Source organism: Mustela nigripes, chromosome 12 (genome assembly GCF_022355385.1).
Source record: "Mustela nigripes isolate SB6536 chromosome 12, MUSNIG.SB6536, whole genome shotgun sequence".
Taxonomy (NCBI): Eukaryota; Metazoa; Chordata; class Mammalia; order Carnivora; family Mustelidae; genus Mustela; species Mustela nigripes.
The window spans coordinates 156,351,410-156,373,134 of NC_081568.1; the positions used below are offsets into that span (position 1 = coordinate 156,351,410).

Below are 21,725 nucleotides of genomic sequence, written 5' to 3' on the forward strand. Positions count from 1 at the left end.
ATAATCCCCACATATATACACATAGACGTACACACATAGATGCATACACACACAGTGTGATCAGGAATGATTTTGTGCCATGCTTATCGAAGACACAATTTCCTTCACAGTTAGTCTGGGAGGATTCCTATGGAGTGAGCCTCAGAAATAACAGAGACCTGGTGTGACCCTAACTTGAGGATGCAGCTGAGTCTGGGGCCACACAATGAGTGACAGGTGCCTCACTCTACAGTCTGAAAGGTGTATACCCACTGGCCATGGCTGAGAGTGATGGTCAGCTGTGTGGTTAGGTGCTCTCTGCCTTTACATGGTAGCATTTGTGAGGACTCATCCGTTCTCAGAATTCTGGTAGTAGCCTCAGTGGATGTAAAAATGATTCCAGAAATAAGGCTGTTGTTGGCTGGGAGGGCAGATGTGGCAGGAGCTCAGATGGGCATCACATGCACAGGAAGCATGTGGATTCCACTGAACCCCTCTGGCCCCTGGAGACATTTTCCTGCAGAGATTTTGCTTCTGGGGGTGTCTGGGTCAAGCAGAGGTGGTGGCTAAAGGGATGGAGAGGGTGTATGAGTGTATGAAGTGGTACTTATGTGGGTGTAGGCTGAGAAACAGTGATATTGGTGAGTCTTACAAGCTTGGGTGAACACATAGACTGAGGGGCCACCATCTGAGACATGGCAGGAGGACAGGAGCAGATTTGCTGGGAGGAGTAGGTGATGAGCTAGCCTGGGATGTCCAGGAGGTGGTTGGCTGTCTGGGCATGGTACTCAGTTGATGCTGGTCTGGGAAGGGAGACTCAGTGTTTGTTGGCATATTGGTGGTGGGAGGGACTGGGAAAAGAAGTGCTGTGGAAGGAGTGGATGATAATGGGACCTACCCCTGGGATCCTGGGAGAGCTGGGACCATATAAGGAGAGACCCAGAGGGGTGGGGGGAGAATCCAGTGAGATGGAGGCTGACTGCAGTCCTGGCCAGCCACTGCACCGATTGTTGAAGACCACTGTCTTCCATCCAGCCACCTGCTCCAGGGGAAAGTCAGCCAGATGGGTGTTTTATCTTTTTTTCTCCATGAAAAATACATTTAAGACATAAAAATAGAACCATCTATATGTTGGGTTTGTGCCTTTTAAAAATATTAAAAATCCAATTAAAAATCTTGTAACTCAAGGATACTGCCCATTCTTGGTGATATCTCATAAAGAATTATCTTTGAAATGCAAGCTGGTACAGCCACTCTGGAAAACAGCATGGAGGTTCCTCAAAAAGTTGAAAATAGAGCTATCCTACAAACCCAGAAATGGCACTACTGCGTATTTACCCCAAAGATACAAATGTAGTGATACGAAGGGGCATGTGCACCCGAATGTTTACAGCAGCAATGTTCACACTATCCAAACTATGGAAAGAGCCTAGATGTCCATCAATAGATGAATGGATAAAGAAGATGTGGTATATATGGAATATTATGTAGGCATCAGAAAATGAAATCTTGCCATTTGCAATGACGTGGATGGAACTAGAGGGTATTATGCTAAGCAAAATAAGTCAATCAGGGAAAGACAGCTATCATATGATCTTACTTATATGAGGAATTTAAGGAACAAAACAGAGGATCATAGGGGAATAGAGGAAAATATAAAAGAAGATTAAATCAGAAAGGGAGACAAACCATAAGAGGGAGACTTTTAATCATAGGAAGCACACTGAGGGTTGCTGAAGGGGAGGTGGGTGGGAAAGTAGGGTAACTAGATAATGGACATTAAGGAGGGCACATGACATAATGAACACTGGGTATTATATAAGACTAATGAATAACTGACCTCTACCTCAGAAATTAATAATGTTATATGTTAATTAAATTTAAATTTAAAAGATGATTTTATTTATTCTATTTTATTTAGAATATGTATATATATGAATTCTCCCTGAAAATACCTATGCTCTGATGGCCAAAAGCCAAGATTTCCATTGACTATTAGAAGGTTAGAGAGGAGTTCCTGAAGCAAAAAGTCCCTAGTAGATGAGATTGGAAAGTTAGCATTAAAAGCACCCCATCTGAATAAACCTAACCAAAGAGGTAAAGGATCTGTACTCGAGGAACTACAGAACACTCATGAGAGAAATTGAAGAAGACACAAAAAGATGGAAGACCATTCCATGCTCTTGGATTGGAAGAATAAACATTGTTAAAAAGTCTATACTGCCTAGAGCAATCTATACTTTTAATGCCATTCCGATAAAAATTCCACCGGTATTTTTCAAAGAGCTGGAGCAAATAACCCCCAAATTTGTATGGAATCAGAAGAGACCCTGAATTGCTAAGGAAATGTTGAAAAACAAAAATAAAACTGGGGGAATCATGTTACCTGATTTCAAGCTTTACTACAAAGCTGTGATCACCAAGACAGCATGGTACTGGCATAAAAACAGACACATAGACCAGTGGAACAGAGTAGAGCCCAGATATGGACCCTCAACTCTATGGTCAAATAATCTTTGACAAAACAGGAAAAAATATACAGTGGAAAAAAGTCTCTTCAATAAATGGTGCTGGGAAAACTGGACAGCTATATGTAGAAGAATGAAACACAACCATTCTCTTACACCATACACAAAGATAAACTCGAAATGGATAAAAGACCTCAACGTGGAACAGGAATCCATCAGAATCCTAGAGAAGAACATAGGCAGTAACCTCTTTGATATCAGCCACAGCAACTTCTTTCAAGTTATGTCTCCAAAGGCAAAGGAAACAAAAGCAAAAATAAACTTTGGGACTTCATCAAAATCAAAAGCTTCTGCACAGCAAAGGAAACAGTAAACAAAACAAAGAGACAACCCACGGAATGGGAGAAGATATTTGCAAATGACAGTATAGACTAAAGGTTGATATTCAGAATCTATAAAGAATTCCTCAAACTCAACACACACAAAACAGGCAATCATATCAAAAAATGGGCAGAAGATATGAACAGACACTTCTCCAATGAAGACATACAAATGGCTATCAGACACATGAAAAAATGTTCATCATCACTATCCTTCAGGGAGATTCAAATTAAAACCACATTGATATATCACCTTACACCAGTTAGAATGGCCAAAATTAGCAGGTCAGGAAACAACGTGTGTTGGAGGGGATGTGGAGAAAGGGGAACCCTGTTACACTGTTGGTGGGAATGCAAGTTGATGCAGCCACTTTGGAGAACAGTGTGGAGATTCCTCAAGAAATTAAAAATAGAACTTCCCTATCACCCTGCCATTGCACTCCTGGGTATTTATCCCAAAGATACAGATGTCGTGAAAAGAAGGGCCATCTGTACCCCAATGTTTATAGCAGCAATGGCCATGGTCACCAAACTATGGAAAGAACCAAGATGCTCTTCAACGGATGAATGGATAAGGAAGATGTGGTCCATATACACTATGGAGTATTATGCCTCCATCAGAAAGGATGAATACTCAACTTTTGTAGCAACATGGATGGGACTCGAAGAGATTATGCTGAGTGCAGTAAGTCAAGCAGAGAGAGTCAATTATCATATGGTTTCACTTATTTGTAGAGCATAACAAATAGCATGGAGGACAAGGGGAGTTAGAGAAGAGAAGGCAGTTGGGGGAAATTGGAAGTGGAGATGAACCATGAGAGACTATGGACTCTGAAAAACAATCTGAGGGGTTTGAAGTGGTGGGGGGTGGGAGGTTGGGGGAACCAGGTGGTGGGTATTATAGAGGGCACAGATTGCATGGAGCACTGGGTGTGGTGCAAAAACAGTGAATACTGTTATGCTGAAAATTAAAAAAAATATAACTATAAAACAAAGCACCCCATCTGGACTTCTCTAGTGTGAAAACTCTCCCACTGTGGACCTCTGAAACTGTGGGGCCGAATGTAACAAAGTCAGGTTAAGTTAATATCTGGACTGGAAAGGAGAAAGAGGGACATTTCCAGGTGCTAGAAAAGAGGAGGCACTGGGAAATGAAAGCAGTGGATGATGGCTTGGTGCACTGTTGCTACTGTGGGGGCCTTTGGGTCCCAGGGACCTGGGTCAGACTTACACCACCAGCTTGCCAATATGCATGAGAACAAATAGGAAGTTAAGCAGAGATCAGCATACAGTGATGGAAACCTTCTAGAACCACATCATTAAGGAAAAGATGGACCAGAAAAGCAATCTCCTGCGTCTCAGGGAGGTCACAGGGCACTTGTATTTCTGCTTTGGCTTAGATGGGAAAAGCTCCCCTAAGAAATGGAAGCCTATTTTTCACTTGGGAATGAGATTTCAAATTATAATGCTAAGAAACCCAGACTGAGAAGTGGTTAACTTCTAGTATAGAAGGTTTACCAGTGGGGCTCCAGGCCAGTGGCACTCCTGGGATGCCTGGAAACAGTGACCATCAGGAGGATTACCCCACTGCCAAAGTCACACTTAATAATACTACTGGCTGAGGAAACCATATCAGATTCACAGTAAAATACATCTAAACACTGGAGGAATAATCCTATATCGAAGGGAGTTGGAAGTCACAGAAAAGATGAGGGCTAGACCACCCAGGGACCTCAGATGATGTAACAGCATACTTAAAATGAGTAATATGAGAGATTTGATAAAGTAAGAAAAAAGTTAAGTAGGAAGCAGAAGAACAGGCAGGTTCAAAGAATAAACAAATGAAGCTTCATGAATGGGAAACACATTTATAATGAACAATTTAGTGGAGTGGTAAATAGCAAATTAGACATAGCTGAAGACAAAATCACTGAACTGAAAGATAGATTTGAGGAAGTTATTCAGAGGGAAGCACAGAGATTTAAAAAAATAAGAGAAGGGCAGAGGTAGAGAAGAGAAACTGTAGGCCACAGGTGTGTCCAAAGGATTTTTAGAGAGGCTGGAGAGAATGAGAAGAAAAAAATATGATGGAAATCACACAGAGAAATTTTAGCAGGGGTTGAAGATGTGAATCCTAAGCTTCAGGACTCCTAAGTGATCATGGGAAATGTAGGAAAAATAAATCCACAGCTAGACACATCACAGTGAACCACAGAAGAGTAAAGATGAATGGGAAGACACTAATCCTTCCACAGATTTGTCCACAGCAATGAAGAGCACAAAGAAGGCATCATCTCCAATGTACTGGGTGAATATGACTGTCAACCAGAATTCTGTATCCAGATAAACTATCATTCAAAAGTTTGAGTGAAATAAAGATGTTTTCAGGAGGTAAATGGAGAGAACTTACCATTAACAAAACCCTGCTGGAAAAAAATTGTTGATGGTTATATGTCAAAAGGAAGAATGTAATATGATCCAGAGAAGTAAGCTAATAAAAACCTTGTCCAATTCCCAAGCCAGGGGTTTCATTATATGGATGGTGGCTGGATTACTAGAAATGACAGACTGAATCAGGAGTCATTGTGTCTGTGTTCTTGTGACTTGGACATCACCCACTGTTGGTGACAGTGAACAATAAATTCTCCCTGAAAATATCTGTGGTTTGATGTGCAGGTATGCCTCCATTTGTTAGGATAATTATGGGATCACAGATGTTAAATGCCAAATACTGAATCATAACACATACCTACCTGGAAATTATTTGACCTGGAGTCTTCAGATTATGAAAACTAACCTGTTCTTGCTTTATGTGTTTTCTGAGTGTGGGGTTGTCTGTGTAGAGGGAGCCAGGAACAGGGCAGGCTTGTGGCCAAGCCATCCTGGTTTTGAGATCCAGAGGGTGGGCCTTCATTCAGCTCTAGATATTTGATTGTCCCTCTCTGTCTCCAGAACCTGCATTAGTGTTTGCCAAGGACCAGCCAGCATTCAGGGAGGTGCAGGCCAAGGCAGGGTCCAGTGCCACCCTGAGCTGTGAGGTGGCCCAGGACAAGACAGAGGTGACGTGGTACAAGGATGGGAAGAAGCTGAGTGCAAGCTCCAACATGCACGTGGAAGCCAAGGGCTGCAGCAGGCGGCTGGTGGTGCAGCAGGCAGGGAAGGTGGATGCCGGGGAGTACAGCTGCGAGGCAGGGGGCCAGAAGGTGTCCTTCCACCTGGATGTCACAGGTCAGTTCTTTTGGTTAAACTCTAGTCTTGATTGAGGGTGGTGGTGGGATAAGCATAGAGTCCAGAAAGACTCTGGAGCTCTTTCCATTAAACTTAACTTTTCACATGTCCCTCCTTTGGCCTCCGATTCTCATACATGAGGCTGAGCCAATAGAAATTGGATAGGAAGGTGTACATGGAAAGGTTTGCTAATTCCTGTGAACCATGACTGGTGTTCCAGGGATGATACCCACCTGGGACAGCCAACGTGGAGCAGCAGTAGAATGTATGGCCCCCACTTGGGACAGCCCACATAGAGTAGTAATAGAATGTGTGGTCCCCACCAGGGACAGCACATGTGGAGTAGTAATAGAATGTGTGGTCCCCACCTGGGACAGCCAACGTGGAGCAGTGATAGAATGTGTGGTCCCCACCTGGAGAAACTGGGCAGAACAATGGTAAATGTTTAGTACTCACCTGGAACAGCCACATGGAGCAGTGGTCATATATGGTTCCCACTTGGAACAGCCCATAGGAGATGTGGTAGAGTTAGGGACCCCATGGAACAGTCCACATTGAGGAAAGGGAGAATTTAGGCTCTTCACTCCTTCATGCAACATAGAGCTGGGACAGTTCATGAGGACCAGTGGTAGAATGTATGGTCCCCACCTGAACAAGCCCTCACACAGTAGTTACAGAATGGGTACATAAATTGTGTTACTTATTGCTGAGAAGGCTATAGGGCTTCTCCAGATGACACAACTGACGTAGAGCTGACACAGGAGAAGTTTCCATTCCCTCTGCTTCCTGGTTCAGTACTTCTTAACCCAGTGCTGCCTTCCTAACAGACATGATATCTTCAATCATGTGCGTCCCTCTGTGTCCCCAGAGCCCTCCGTGGTGTTTGCCAAGGAGCAGCCAGCACGCAGTGAAGTGCAGGCTAAGGCAGGGTCCAGTGCCACCCTGAGCTGTGAGGTGGCCCAGGCCCAGACAGAGGTGACGTGGTACAAGGACGGGAAGAAGCTGAGTGCGAGCTCCAACGTGCATGTGGAGGCCAAGGGCTGCAGCAGGCGGCTGGTGGTGCAGCAGGTGGGGAAGGCAGATGCTGGGGAGTACAGCTGCGAGGCCGGGGGCCAGAAGGTGTCCTTCTGCCTGGACGTCACAGGTGGGTTCCTTGGGTCTTTCTTATGCTCCTTAGAGCACAGTAGTTATCCAGAGTGGGGGTGCATGCACATGATGTCTCCTGTCCTGTTTGGTCACAAAGCTTCCCAAGCAGCAGCCAGCAGGTATGAATTACATGACAATGATTGTATTTTATCAGTGTTTCTTGTCTTTTCACTTGGGCAAACATTGCAACAACCTCAGAGGAGGAGTTCTGATTATTCCCATTTTATTTTATTTTATTTTATTTTATTTCTTTAAGATTTTATTTATTTATTTAACAGAGAGAGACCACAAGTAGGCAGAGAGGCAGGCAGAGAGAGAGAGAGAGAGAGAGAGAGAGGCAATATCCCTGCTGAGCAGAGATCCTGATGCAGGGCTCGATCATAAGACTCCAGGATCATGACCTGAGCCGAAGGCAGATACTTAACCCACTGAGCCACCCAGGCACCCCAATTATTTGCATTTTAATATGAGGCTAAGAAAAATCTATAAGTTGCCAAAATTCACACAGCCAGAAAACCACAGAGCCAGGGTTTGGACCCCATATTCTGAGATTATTTGTTTACCTGTTCTGCCTGAAGAACTCTGTCATCAGTAGTTATTTTAGCTGGTCTTCTCAGGCTCTATTTTTTTTTCTTATATGGAAACATATTTATTTTATTTTTTAATTCTGAGGGTATTTTCTCTGGGAATCACATTACATTTTAATAGAGCTTTTTTGGTAATTTGTAAATACAATTTTGTAATTTGTAAATACAATTGACTTTTGAACAGCATCAGTTTGAACTCCACAAGTCCACTTGTATGTGGATTTTTAAAATAAATACAGTACAGTATGGTAAATGTGCTTTCTCTTTCTTACAATTTTCTTAGTAACATTCTCTTGCCTGTAACCGACTTCACTGAAGAATTCTGTCTGTAATACATAACACATATAGCAAATTGTGTATTGGTCAAGTTTGTATCATCAGCAAGGCTTCTAGTCAACAGTAAGCTATCAGTAGTTACATTCTGGGGGAGTCAAATTATACACAGGTTTTTGATTGCATGAGACTTCATCACCCCAACCCCTATGTTGTTTTAACATTTTGAAGATATCATTCCATTGTCTTCTGAGTCCCATATTTTCTTCTAAAACATCAACTGTCAGTTCTGTTATGTTGCTTCAAAGACTTCTTTTTCTTTTCCTTTTTCTTTTCTTCCCCTCCCCCCTCCCTCCCTTCCTCCCTTCCTCCCTTCCTTCCTTCCTTCCTTCCTTCCTTCCTTCCTTCCTTCCTTCCTTCCTTTCTCCTGTTGCTTTTAAGATACTATGTTTGGTTTTAGTTTTCAGCGGTTTTACTTTGATGAATCTAGGTGTGGTTTCCTTTTTATTCGTCCTGGTTGGAGCCACAGGTCATCTTGGGTGTGTGGGTTTATGTTCTCCTCAACCATAGGCTACCCTTGGCCTATATCTGTTCTGTCCCATCTCTCTCCTCTGTCCCAAGTTCTGTTACATTTTATTTAACCATTTTGCATTTCCCCACATGTCTCATATGCATCTTTCTTTCTGCCTCTTAATTATTTTTCTCTCTCTCCTTTATTCTGTGTTTTCTTTCACCTGCCTTAAAATTCCCTAATATTCTGTTCTACTTAGAGTATGTCTGACTCACTTATATACTGTGTTGACTATTTTCAAGTGCTATAATTTCCATCTCATTGATTTCTTATAGATTCCAGACTCTGTAGTAAATTTCTTATGTTTGATGTATTTTTAAGAAAGATTTTATTTATTTATTTGACAGAGAGAGATTACAAGTAGACAGAGAGGCAGGCAGAGAGAGAGGGGGAAGCAGGCTCCCTGCTGAGCAGAGAGCCCAATGCGGGGCTTGATCCCAGGACCCTGGGATCATGACCTGAGCTGAAGGCAGAGGCTTCAACCCACTGAGCCACCCAGGCGCCCCTGTTTGATCTATTTTTAAAGTTTCATTTTAAAACAGTATTAATAATGGATATATCCCAGTCTGAAAAAGCATAATAACCCATCACCTGATATTGTCCTTTTTTTGGTTTTCTATTTACTCCTTTCCTTGACACACAAGCAACATTTCCACTGACTGTCAGACATTGCTTGAGAAAACTTGTTGGGTATAGATCATGCTATCTTATTCCAGAAAGAGGGTTGTTCCTTCCTATGATAGTGGAGAGAAGGCAGCCAAACTTCAGCTCATTCCATGACCATGCTGGCTCGGGGCCCCCTTGCAGTTTTGATCAGGGCCTTCCGTCTCTGGTGGGCCCCAATTCTGGGCATGGTCTTCCCTAAATTCCTGCAGATGCTTAGGTGTGGGTGAGGCCCCTTTCCCAGCAGATGCTCAGTGCTAATCTTCCCTGGAATGCAAGGTGCCAGAGTGTGCTGTCTGCTCTGGAGCTCAGAGGTTTTCTGTGGGGCTTCATAGTCTCCTGTGTCCAGCAGCTTCAGAACTCATGAGACCCTTGAGGGGAACATGGCTGAGTGGCATCTCAATTCTACATGGTCCCTCTTCCCAGGAGACCTGGATCCTCCTCTAACTGCACGTACTGGTGGTCTGTGCACGTACTGGTGGTCTCTCTGTTTTTTGGGGAGCTGTGCCGTGCCTGCATTGTCATTATCATGTCCTGCCCAGACACAGCAGTGTCCCTAGGGGACAAACAAGGGCCAGTGGGACCCCACATCCTTGAGTGGCTCCCTTAGACCATCCCCAATGACTCCACAGCATCCCTACAGAAGAGCCTGGCCCTGGACTCCCCTCTATTAGAATGTCTGCCCTATGCTTGAATCAAAGCTGTCTGTCTTGTGTCATTCATCATTCCTCGGAGAGGTCTGCCCTGGCCCCAGAGCCTAAGGGACCCATCCATCCCTTCTCTCATATGTGTGGCATTGTTTAACTACACCCAAGCATGGCATCACTGCCGTCATGACTAATGTGCTTGTCTGTCTCCCTCAGTAGATTGGGTACAGACTGTCATGTTTCTAGCCACTACCATGGTGCCTGGTGCCTGCATGCTGTGAGCCAGTGTTCACTTGGGTTGTGCCAGTGATTGTGTGCATGGCCGGTTGCTTTCACAGCATGGACTCTCTGAGATTCTGTGTGTATGCACTTGAGTTTACTGGGAATCATGCAGTTTTAGAAAAGAGGCAATCTCAGGTGTTGGCAAGGATGTGAGGAGTTGGAACTCTCACACACTGCTGATAGAAGTGTAAATTGGTACAACCATTTCTGAAATCACTTTGGAAATATCTTTTAAAGCCAGTGTATCTTACACCATAAGCTACACCGATAGGATGTGGTGTGTGGTGGGCATACCGTGTGCTGGGGGTATAGGAGTGAATAGGCCCACCTCCCCACAAGGGCTGGCTGTCACCTGGGATGGATACATCTAAATGTACACTCCGGCCCCAGGTCAGGAGGCATATGTTTGCAGACACTCTCCAACAGCCTGCTGGACACATGATGGCATTTGCTCCAAGTAGGAAATTAACTGAACTCTGAAGCTTTCCTCCCTGTGACCTAAGTGGTACCAGCTCTGTGTCTCTCTTTTTTTTTTTAAGATTTTATTTATTTATTTGACAGAGAGAAATCACAAGTAGATGGAGAGGCAGGCAGAGAGAGAGAGGGAAGCAGGCTCCCTGCTGAGCAGAGAGCCCGATGCGGGACTCGATCCCAGGACCCTGAGATCATGACCTGAGCCGAAGGCAGCGGCTTAAACCACTGAGCCACCCAGGCGCTCCCCAGCTCTGTGTCTCTTAACATATATATCTGTCTGTCCCCAGAGCCCTCTGTGGCGTTTGCCAAGGAGCAGCCAGCACGCAGTGAGGTGCAGACCAAGGCGGGGACCAGTGCCACACTGAGCTGTGAGGTGGCCCGGGACAAGACGGAGGTGACATGGTACAAGGACGGAAAGAAACTGAATGCGAGCTCCAAAATATGCATGGAGGCTAAGGGTTGCAAGAGGCAGCTGGTGGTGCAACAGGCGGGGAAAGCAGATGCTGGGGAGTACATCTGTGAGGCTGGGGGCCAGAAGCTGTCCTTCCACCTGGATGTTGCAGGTCAGTTCTTCTGGGACTATCATAGCCTTGTGTAGAGGTGATGGGATTGGCTAACTGCCCCAGCCAACCCTGGTGCTCTTCCCACCGGATCTCATGTCACAGCCCATACTCTCAATTCCCTTACTCATGGCTGGGCTAAGGTGGTACTGTGCTGGAGGGGTGCGGGCAGAAGGGAGAGTATGCTCCCAGAAATCCAAGTGGTGTTCCCACATAGTAATGGCAATCGTAAGTTGTTTGCTGAGAACCTCCAGGGTGTTCTTTGGTGCCTGGGACTCTGCTGTACCTTGCACTTGGAGTCTGAGACTAGGCATTTCTCACCCACCCATTATATGTGAATTTGCCACTGCTGAAGATCCTGGCCACTCCAAGACGCCCTCACCTAGCTACACGCTGGGCCACACGAGGGAGAGATGCTTGCATTTCACTAAATCAGGAGATGGGAGAGTTTCTGCCAGCTGATCCTACTTGGATTTATGTCAAGACAGAACTATGGACTATGGGTTTTCGGTGTACTAGAACACATTTTCCTCCTTGCACATGGGAATGAAGGTTCCCTGTGCCCTTGTGTGTAGCAGAATCCAGAGCTCTGGTCTGTTGCAATCTGTGCACAAAGTATGGCAAGAGCAGAGGGCTGGGAGATACCTGGTAGGCGCATGTGAGGTCAGGATTCTCTTTCTGAAGCAAATCTTGCTTCTCCCCTCTAAGAATTTTGGTTCAGAATTCCCCCTGGAGTCTGTCGCAGGTTTAAAAATGGAGAGGAATGAATGGATTATTCTGCACCCACTTGCTTTGTTAAAGATGAGGTCCTCTGTAGCAGCCTCTGTATGATAAGGCAGTATTTCACACCATTGTCTGGAGACTTGTGTGTCTGTCCCATTCTGGCTGGTTCATAGTGAAGGCTGAGATCTATTTTCTTGTTGTGCTGAGTCTTAATGGCCAATCAAGATGGTCTGCAGCCCCACACTGGCTTCTAGGGGCCACCACCCGACCATTTGCTATTCCTTTTTTAAAAAATTAATTTATTTATTTTCAGCATAACAGTATTCATTATTTTTTTGCCACACCCAGTGCTCCATGCAATCCGTGCCCTCTATAATACTCACCACCTGGTACCCCAACCTCCCACACCCCCCGCCACTTCAAACCCCTCAGATTGTTTTTCAGAGTCCATAGTCTCTCATGATTCACCTCCCCTCCAATTTACCCCAACTCCCTTCTCCTCTCTAACACCCCTTGTCCTCCATGATATTTGTTATGCTCCACAAATAAGTGAAACCATATGATAATTGACTCTCTCTGCTTGACTTATTGCGCTCAGCATAATCTCTTCCAGTCCCGTCCATGTTGCTACAAAAGTTGGGTATTCATCCTTTCTGATGGAGGCACAATACTCCATAGTGTATATGGACCACATTTCCCTTATCCATTCATCCGTTGAAGGGCATCTTGGTTCTTTCCATAGTTTGGCGACCGTGGCCATTGCTGCTATAAACATTGGGGTACAGATGGCCCTTCTTTTCACGACATCTGTATCTTTGGGTTAAATATCCAGGAGTGTAATTGCAGGGTCATAGGGAAGTTCTCTTTTTAATTTCTTGAGGAATCTCCACACTGTTCTCCAAAGTGGCTGTACCAACTTGCATTCCCACCAACAGTGGAAGAGGGTTCCCCTTTCTCCACATCCCCTCCAACACATGTTGTTTCCTGTCTTGTTAATTTTGGCCATTCTAACTGGTGTAAGGTGATATCTCAATGTGGTTTTAATTTTAATCTCCCTGATGGCTAGTGGTGATGAACATTTTTTCATGTGTCTGATAGCCATTTGTATGTCTTCATTGGAGAAGTGTCTGTTCATATCTTCTGCCCATTTTTTGATATGATTGCCTGTTTTGTGTGTGTTGAGTTTGAGGAGTTCATTATAGATCCTGGATATCAACCTTTTGTCTGTACTATCATTTGCAAATATCTTCTCCCATTCTGTGGGTTGCCTCTTTGGTTTTTTTTTTTTTTTGACTATTTCCTTTGCTGGGCATAAGCTTTTGTTTTTGATGAAGTCCCAAAAGTTTATTTTCACTTTTGTTTCCTTTGTTTTTGGAGACGTATCTTGAAAGAAGTTGCTGTAGCTGATATCGAAGAGGTTACTGCCTATGTTCTCCTCTAGGATTCTGATGGATTCCTGTCTCACGTTGAGGCCTTTTATCCATTTTGAGTTTATCTTTGTGTATGGTGTAAGAAAATGGTCGAACCATTTGCTATTCTTTCTGTCATATGTGGGTGTGTGCAGATACCAAAACACTGACTGTGTATTTTTTAAAAATGTTATTTTCAAGAGAATATGACAAATTATTTTATGGTAATAAACGTGAAAATATTTGGCAAATCAACCAAATACTTGGAAAATTGTGTAAAAAGTGACACAAGAAGATTTCAACACTTCAAATAGTCCTAGAAACTTGTATTTATTTATTTTATATATATATATATATATATATATATATATATATATATATTTATTTATTTATGTTAGTCACTGTATAGTATTAGTTTTTGGTGCAGTCTTCCAAGATTCATTGTTCATGCACCACGCCCAGTGCTCCATGCAATATGTGCTCTCCACAATACCCACCACCAGGCTCAGCCATCCCCACACGCCCCTCCCCTCCAAAACCCTCAGTTTGTTTCTCAGAGTCCACAGTCTCTCACAGTTCATCTCCCTCTCTGATTCCGTCCCCCCTTCACTTTTCCTTTCCTTCTCCTAATGTCCTCCATGCTATTCCTATGTTCTACAAGTAAGTGAAACCATATGATAAAACCATATGACTCTCTCTGCTTGACTTATTTCACTCAGCATAATCTCCTCCAATCCCATCCATGGTGAAACAAAAGTTGGGTATTCATCCTTTCTGAGGGAGGCATAATACTCCATAGTATATATGGACCATATCTTCTTTATCCATTCTTCCATTGAAGGGCATCTTGGTTCTTTCCACAGTTTGGCCACTGTGAATGAATTGCTTTAATGAACATTGAGGTACAGGTGACCCTTCTTTTCACTACAACTGTATCTTTGGGGTAAATATCCAATAGTGCAATTGCTGGGTCACAGGGTAACTATTTTTAATTTTTTGAGAATCTCCACATTGTTTTCCAAAGTGGCTGTACCAACTTGCATTCCCACTGACAGTGCAGGTGGGTTCCCCTTTCTCCACATCCTTTCCAACATTTGTTGTTTCCTGCCTTGTTAACTTTGGCCATTCTAACTGGTGTAAGTTGGAATCTCAGTGTGGTTTTGATTTGAATTTCCCTGATGGCTAATGATGATAAACATTTTTTCAAGTGTCTGCTACCCATTTGTTTGTCTTCATTGGGAAAGTGTCTGTTCATGTCTTCTGCTCATTTTTTTTATGTGATTATCTGTTTTTTGAGTGTTGAGTTTGAAGAGGTCTTTATAGACCTCTGGATATCAGCCCTTTGTCTGTAGTGTCATTTGCAAGTATCTTCTCCCATTCCGTGGGTTGTCTCTTTGTTTTGTTAACAGTTTCCTTTGCTGTGCAGAAGTTTTTGATCTTGATGAAGTCACAAAAGTTCATTTTTGCTTTTGTTTCCTTTAACTTTGAATACATATCTTGAAAGAAGTTGCTGTGGCTGATGTCAAAGAGGTTACTGCCTATGCTGTCCTCTAGGATTTTGATGGATTCCTTTCTCACATTGAGGTTTTCATCCATTAGAGTTTATCTTTCTGCATGATGAAAGAGAATGGTTGACACAAGAAGATTTCAGGACCTCAAATAATCCTAAAGCCTTTTATTTATTTATTTAGAGATTTTGTTTATTTGCCAGACAGAGAGAGAGAGAGAGAGAGAGAGAGCATACAAGCACAAAGGGGAGTGGCAGGAAGAGGGAGAAGCAGGCTCCCTAGTGAGCAAGGAGCCTGGTGCCGGACTTGATCCCAGCACCCTGGGATCATGACCTGAGCCAAAGGCAGATGTTTAACTTACTGAGCCAACCAGAAATCCTGCCCTAGAGCCTTTTATTTTTTTAATTTTTTATTTTTTTAAATTTTTGATAAACATACAATGTGTTTTTATCCCCGGGGTACAGGTCTGTGACTCGCCAGGTTTACACATTTCACAGCACTCATCATAGCACATACCCTCCCCAATGTCCATATCCCCACCACCCTCTCCCATCCCCACTCCTCCCAGCAACCCTCAGTCTTTTTTTTGAGATTGAGTCTTTTGATGGATTCCTTTCTCACATTGAGGTCCTTCATCCATTTTGAGTCTATTTTCATGTGTGGTGTAAGGAAGTGGCCCAATTTCATTTTTCTGCATGTGGCTGTCCAATTTTCCCAGCACGATTTGTTGAAGAGACTGTCTTTTTTCCATTGGACATTCTTTCCTGCTTTGTTGAAGACTAGTTGACCATAGAGTTGAGGGTCTATTTCTGGACTCTCTATTTTGTTCCATTGATCTATGTGTCCATTTTTTTGCCAGTACCATACTGTCTTGATGATGACAGCTTTGTAATAGAGCTTGAAGTCTGGAATTGTGATGCCACCAACTTTGGCTTTCTTTTTCAATATTCCTTTGGCTATTTGAGGTCTTTTCTGGTTCCATATAAATTTTAAGATTATTTGTTCTATTTCTTTGAAAAATATGGATGTTATTTTGATAAGAATTGCATTAAATGTGTAAATTGCCCTAGAGCTTTTTAAACAAACAGAGATATAATGAATAATCTTGTACCACATGTACTTTCTAACTGGTAAATTATGTGAAATGTTCTTAAAGGAAATTATTGCATAATCATGGACATTTTTCTTTTCCCCCCTTTTAAAAAAGATGTATTTAATTATGAGAGAGAGAGAGGTGCATGGAGGGGGTGGACAGAAGGATAGAAAGATAAACAGACTACCTATGTAGTGGGGAGCCTGATATGGGGCTCAATCCCAGAACCCTGAGATCATGACTTGAGCCAAAACAAGAGTCAGATGCTAACTGACTGAGCCACCCAGGTGCCCCTATTCCTGGAGAATTTCCTGGAGAATAGAAAAGAGAGATGTTTCTGATTTACTTTAGAGAGACAATGTAATGCTGATAACCAAAATCTGACAAGGAAAGTATAAAAAATTCAAATCACAGGTCAGTCTGTTATGGATTTTTGAAGTAAAAATCTTAAAGAAAACATTATGAAAATAAGTCAGCAATATATTTAAAAGATAATACACCATATTGAAGGCCATAGTCCAGGAATGCAAGACTATTTAAACATAGGAAAGATTATCAAATTAATATAATGCATGACATTAGAGACTGATTTAAAGAAATGAAGTGATTACCTCCATAAATGCAGAATAAAGTGATAAATTTAACTATATATATAATATATACATATCATATATATAATATATCTCCTAAAAACAAGCATGGAAAAGACAAGTAATACTGTTGAAAACTGGGCAAAAGTCTTGAGCCAAAGAGCAAACATTAATGACCAAAAACATTGGAAAAGATCATTCACTCTGTGAATCCTTAGGACCAGGCAGGGGATGGCCCTGGGAGGTATAGCTCTACTCCCCCAAGGTGGCCAACAGTTGACAAGACACAGCAGGTGACTGTGGAGGTACAACTCCACTCCCCCAAGGTGGCCAACAGTTGACAACACACAACAGGGACTGTCCTGCACTGTGGACAAGATGCTCTCTACATATTCATGTGCAAGGCTGAATCATCTGAGAAGGTTGAGGTGTGCCTGCATTGTGACCCCACAGCAACTCTCCTAGGGGAGTGTGTGCACAGGGAGACCTTTAGGTCTCCCCACCTGGAACAGCCCAGGTGGAGCAGTGGTAAAATGTATAGATAAATTGTGTTCATCTTTTCTAGGAAGGTGGTAAATCTTCTTTTGGTCACAAAACTGGTGCAGAGCATGGAGATGACTGCCCTACCACATGTTTAGTCCTTTCTCTAGTGCTGCATGTTGAATTAGATGATGTGTTTGACCCTGTGTGTCTCTCCCTGTCCCCAGAGCCTCCAGCTGTGTTTGCCAGGGAGCAGCCAGCACGCAGTGAGGTGCTCTGCAAGGCGGGGTCCAGCGCCACCCTGAGCTGTGAGGTGGCCCAGGCCCAGACGGAGGTGACATGGTACAAGGACGGGAAGAAGCTGAGTGCGAGCTCCAACGTGCACGTGGAGGCCAAGGGCTGCAGCAGGCGGCTGGTGGTGCAGCAGGCGGGGAAGGCGGATGCCGGGGAGTACAGCTGCGAGGCCGGGGGCCAGAAGGTGTCCTTCCGCCTGGATGTCACAGGTCAGCGTTTGGGTTAAAACTCTAGCCTTGATCAAGGGTGATAGAATGTATGGTCCCTACCTGGGGCAGTCCACATGGGGCAGTGATAGAATGTGTGGACCCCACCTGGGACAGTCACGTGGAGCAGTGATAGGATGTACTGTCCCCACCTGGGACAGCCACGTGGAACAGTGGGAGAATGTACGGTCCCACCTGGGACGGTCCACATGGAGCAGTGAGAGAATGTGTGGTTTACTCCCGGGACAGCCCAAGTGGAGCAGTGATAGAATGTGTGGTTCCTACCTGGGACAGTCCACGTGGTGCAGAGATTGAATATAATGTCCTCACCTGGGATAGCCACGTGGAGCAGTGAGAGATTGTGTGGTCCCCATCTGGGACAGCCCGCTTGGAGCAGTGATAGAATATATGGTCCCCAGCTGGGAGAGCCCACGTGAGGCAGTGGGTAATGTACGGTCCCTACCTGGGACAGCCCATGTAAAGCAGCGATAGAATGTGTAGTCTCCACCTGGGACAGCCATGTGAACCAGTGAGAGAATGTGTGGTCCCCAACTGGGACAGCCCACATGGAGCAGTGATAGAATGCATGATCCCACCTGGGACAGCCAAGTAGAGCAGTGACAGGATGTGTTGTTATACCTAGGACAGTCCTCGAGGAGCAGTGAGAGCATGTATGGTCCCCATTTGGGACAACCCATGTGGAGTAGTGATAGAATGTGTGGTCCCCACCTGGGACAGCCACGTGGAGCAGTGATAGAATGTGTGGTCTCCACCTGGCATAGTCCATATGGACAGAGATAGAATATGTGGTCCCCAAGTGGGACAGTCCATGTTGAGCAGAGATAGAATGTGTGGTCCCACCTGGAACAGCCCACGTGGGGCAGTGATAGAATATGTTCCCCAAGTGGGACATCCCACATGAAACAGTGGTAGAATATATGGTCCCCAGCTGGGATAGTCCACGTGGAACAGTGATAGGATGTATGTTCTCCTATCCACAGTGCTGATGGATGGGGTAATTCGATTTTTTTACTTAGTGTCAAGAAGGCTATGGGGCTTTTCCAGACCATACAGCTGATGCAGAGCCTGGAAACGTTTCCAGTTCTCCTCCCTCCCGGTGTAGTCCTTCTTCCCCTAGTGCTGCCTTCCTAAGGCACATGGTATCTTCCATCATGTGCATCTCTCTCTGTCCCCAGAACCCTCTGTGGTGTTTGCCAAGGAGCAGCCAGCATGCAGTGAAGTGCAGGCCAAGGCGGGGTCCAGTGCCACCCTGTGCTGTGAGGTGGCCCAGGCCCAGACAGAGGTGACGTGGTACAAGGACGGGAAGAAGCTGAGTGCGAGCTCCAACGTGCACATGGAGGCCAAGGGCTGCAGCAGGCGGCTGGTGGTGCAGCAGGCAGGGAAGGCGGATGCCGGGGAGTACAGCTGCGAGGCGGGAGGCCAGAAGGTGTCCTTCCGCCTGGACGTCACAGGTGTGTGCCAGGGTTCCGTAAAGGTAATAACGTCCTGACAAGTCAGGAAAGGAGCCCCTCTTGGACCGGATAGGGGGACAGTTGTGTGTTGCACCTGTGTTGGGTTCTCTGTGATGGGCCCAGCCCAGGATTCTGTCTACTGCCCAGGTGCTCGGACTGGAGAACTGCAGTCCCTCTTTTTGGCTGTTCTGGGCATCCACTTCCCCAAGCATCTCCCCTTCTGCCAGAATCCCACTGTAACCAGCAGATAACCAGCCATGAGCCTTTCTTGGTGTCCTGTAGACCCCTAAGGCCTGTGGCCTGTGGCAGGCACCATTCTCTGTCTAGGGCTGTCACGTTCTAGGGAAACATGAGCACACATGTGGAGCTGGGCAGCTGTGGAGCCTCACTGGAGGGGCTCTTGTCTTGGGATCCTAAGTGTCCGGCTGTGATGTGGTCAGCCGTGTGGGCTTGCCCTTGCTTGGATGCCCATCCTGACCTGGGCCTGGCCAGACTGTCCTTTCCTGCCTCCCCTCCTGGGCCTGCTTCCCGATGCCCTTCTGTAATATGGACCCAGGACTGCTGCTGGGGGCGATGGGGCCCAAGCCAGGAACACAAGAGCCCTGCTCTTATGCTCACTGACCTCCCTCCAGAGCTGGAGCCCGAGTCCCCCGCCCTGGAGAGACCTGGCCACAGGGAGCCTCTGGTGGTCAGGGAGCATGAGGACATTGTCCTGACAGCCAAGCTGGCCACACCCTCTGTGGCCGCAGTGACGTGGCTCAAGGATGGTGTGGAGATTCGCCGAAGCAAGCGGCACGAAACAGTCAGCCTGGGGGACACCCACACCCTGACCATCCACGGGGCCCAGACCCTGGACAGTGCAGTCTACAGCTGCCGTGTGGGCATGGCAGGGCAGGACTTCCCTGTGCAGGTGGAAGGTCAGCAGGGCTGGGGGCAGTGTTCTGGGAACCCCATGTGTGCAGGGGGCGGGGCTGGAGTGGGCTGTCCCCAGTGAGTGCCAGCCAAAGTCCCGCAGCTGATGCCCCTTCCTGTCCTGCAGAGGTGGCCACCAAGTTCTGCCAGCCCCTGGAGTCTGTGAGCGGGGAGCTGGGGGGCACGGTGACGCTGGTGTGCGAGCTGAGCCCGCCCCAGGCCGAGGTCGTGTGGCGCTGCGGGAGCACACAGCTCCGGGCTGGGAAGCGCTTCCAGATTGAAGCCACAGGGCCCCGGCGCTGCCTCACGGTGTCAGGCCTGCGGCTGGAGGATGCGGGGGAGTACACGTGTGAGACTCGTAACGACCGCACCAGCGCGCAGCTCACCGTCAATGGTACTCAGTGGAGGGCCACATATGTGGGTGGGCGGGAAGTCGGGCAGGGCATGCCTGGGCGGCTGCCTGGTGGAGATACCCTTATCCACAACTGCAGGGTGAGGCCTCTCAAGGAAAACCCCTGTCCGCAGCCCCCCGCACGGTCAAGTTCACATCAGAGTTGAGGGCGGTGGTGGCCGAGGAAGGTGGAGAGGCCACCTTCCAGTGCGTGGTGTCCCCGGGCGACTCGGCAGTCACGTGGTTCCGGGACGGCGCCTTGCTGAAGCCCAGCCAGAAGTTTCTCATCTCCCAAAGTAGCTCCAGCCACAGCCTGACCATCTCTGGCCTGACCCTGGAGGACGCTGGTCAGATCACTGCAGAGGCTGAGGGTATCCAGTCCTCAGCTGCTCTCCGGGTGCGAGGTGAGTGGATGGGGCCTCAGGGAGGGCCTCTCCATGGGCTCATTCCCTTGCAGCCTTCCGCTGCCAGCCTGGGTCCAGCTGGTCTGGGTGACCTGGATATTTCACAAAGGTGGAGAGGGGGGATGGGCGGTGCCCAGGGGCCGGGTACCTACTTGGAAGGGGACACAGTAAACTGCCAAAAGGCGCGTCTGGTTGGGGAGTGGGCAGAGGTTGAGGCTGTCCAAGGAGGCTTCCTGAAGGAGGCATCCTCAGCTGAGCCCCATGGATGGAAATGGAGTTGGCAGCCAGTGCAAGCAGAGGCAGGAGGTGGGGATGAACTTCACTGGCTGGAGCCAGGACCTCTCCTGGGGAGCTGTTGCAGGTTCTGAGCGAGAGTAATGTGCACACATAGACCTTCTGGGGAGATCACGGCAGAGCCTGGGACTGGGAGGCCCACTTGCATCATGCTTTTCATTCCTTAACATGGAGTGTCCAGGGTCTCCCTAGAGCAGAGTGGCTGGTGCTGCAGGTCCAGGGGCTCAGTCTGTTGCACCAGCTCCCTGTGACCTGCTGCTGGTGGTCATGGGTCACACTTAGGAGTTCTGGGCACTGTGTCTGGCCTGGTTGTTGGCCAGGGAGCAGGAGAGGAGACAAGTGTTGGGGAAGGAGCAGCCTCCCAGAGCCTCAGCTTCTTCCCATGAAACTGTGCCCATGCAGGTGCACAGCTGAGCCTGGCTTCCTTCCACATAACTACGTATGCAAGTGCGCAGCTGATTCTGGTTTCCTCCCATGTAACTGTGCCTGTGCAGGTGCACAGCTGGGCTTGGCTTCCCCACATGTAATTGTATGTGTGCAGGTGCACAGCTGTGCCTGGCTTCCTTCCACATAACTACGTATGCAAGTGCGCAGCTGATTCTGGTTTCCTCCCATGTAACTGTGCCTGTGCAGGTGCACAGCTGGGCTTGGCTTCCCCACATGTAATTGTATGTGTGCAGGTGCACAGCTG

General features: G+C 46.5%; 1 protein-coding gene across 1 annotated transcript in view; it reads left to right on the forward strand.

The window, feature by feature from the left end:
• OBSCN (obscurin, cytoskeletal calmodulin and titin-interacting RhoGEF) overlaps positions 1-21,725 on the forward strand; it is a 114,482-nt gene that overhangs the window by 17,135 nt on the left and 75,622 nt on the right. Inside the window, 8 exon segments of the mRNA XM_059416429.1 lie at positions 5,780-6,055; positions 6,924-7,199; positions 10,986-11,261; positions 17,289-17,564; positions 18,758-19,033; positions 19,666-19,950; positions 20,073-20,339; positions 20,471-20,740. Coding sequence (XP_059272412.1) covers positions 5,780-6,055; positions 6,924-7,199; positions 10,986-11,261; positions 17,289-17,564; positions 18,758-19,033; positions 19,666-19,950; positions 20,073-20,339; positions 20,471-20,740 — 2,202 coding nt within the window.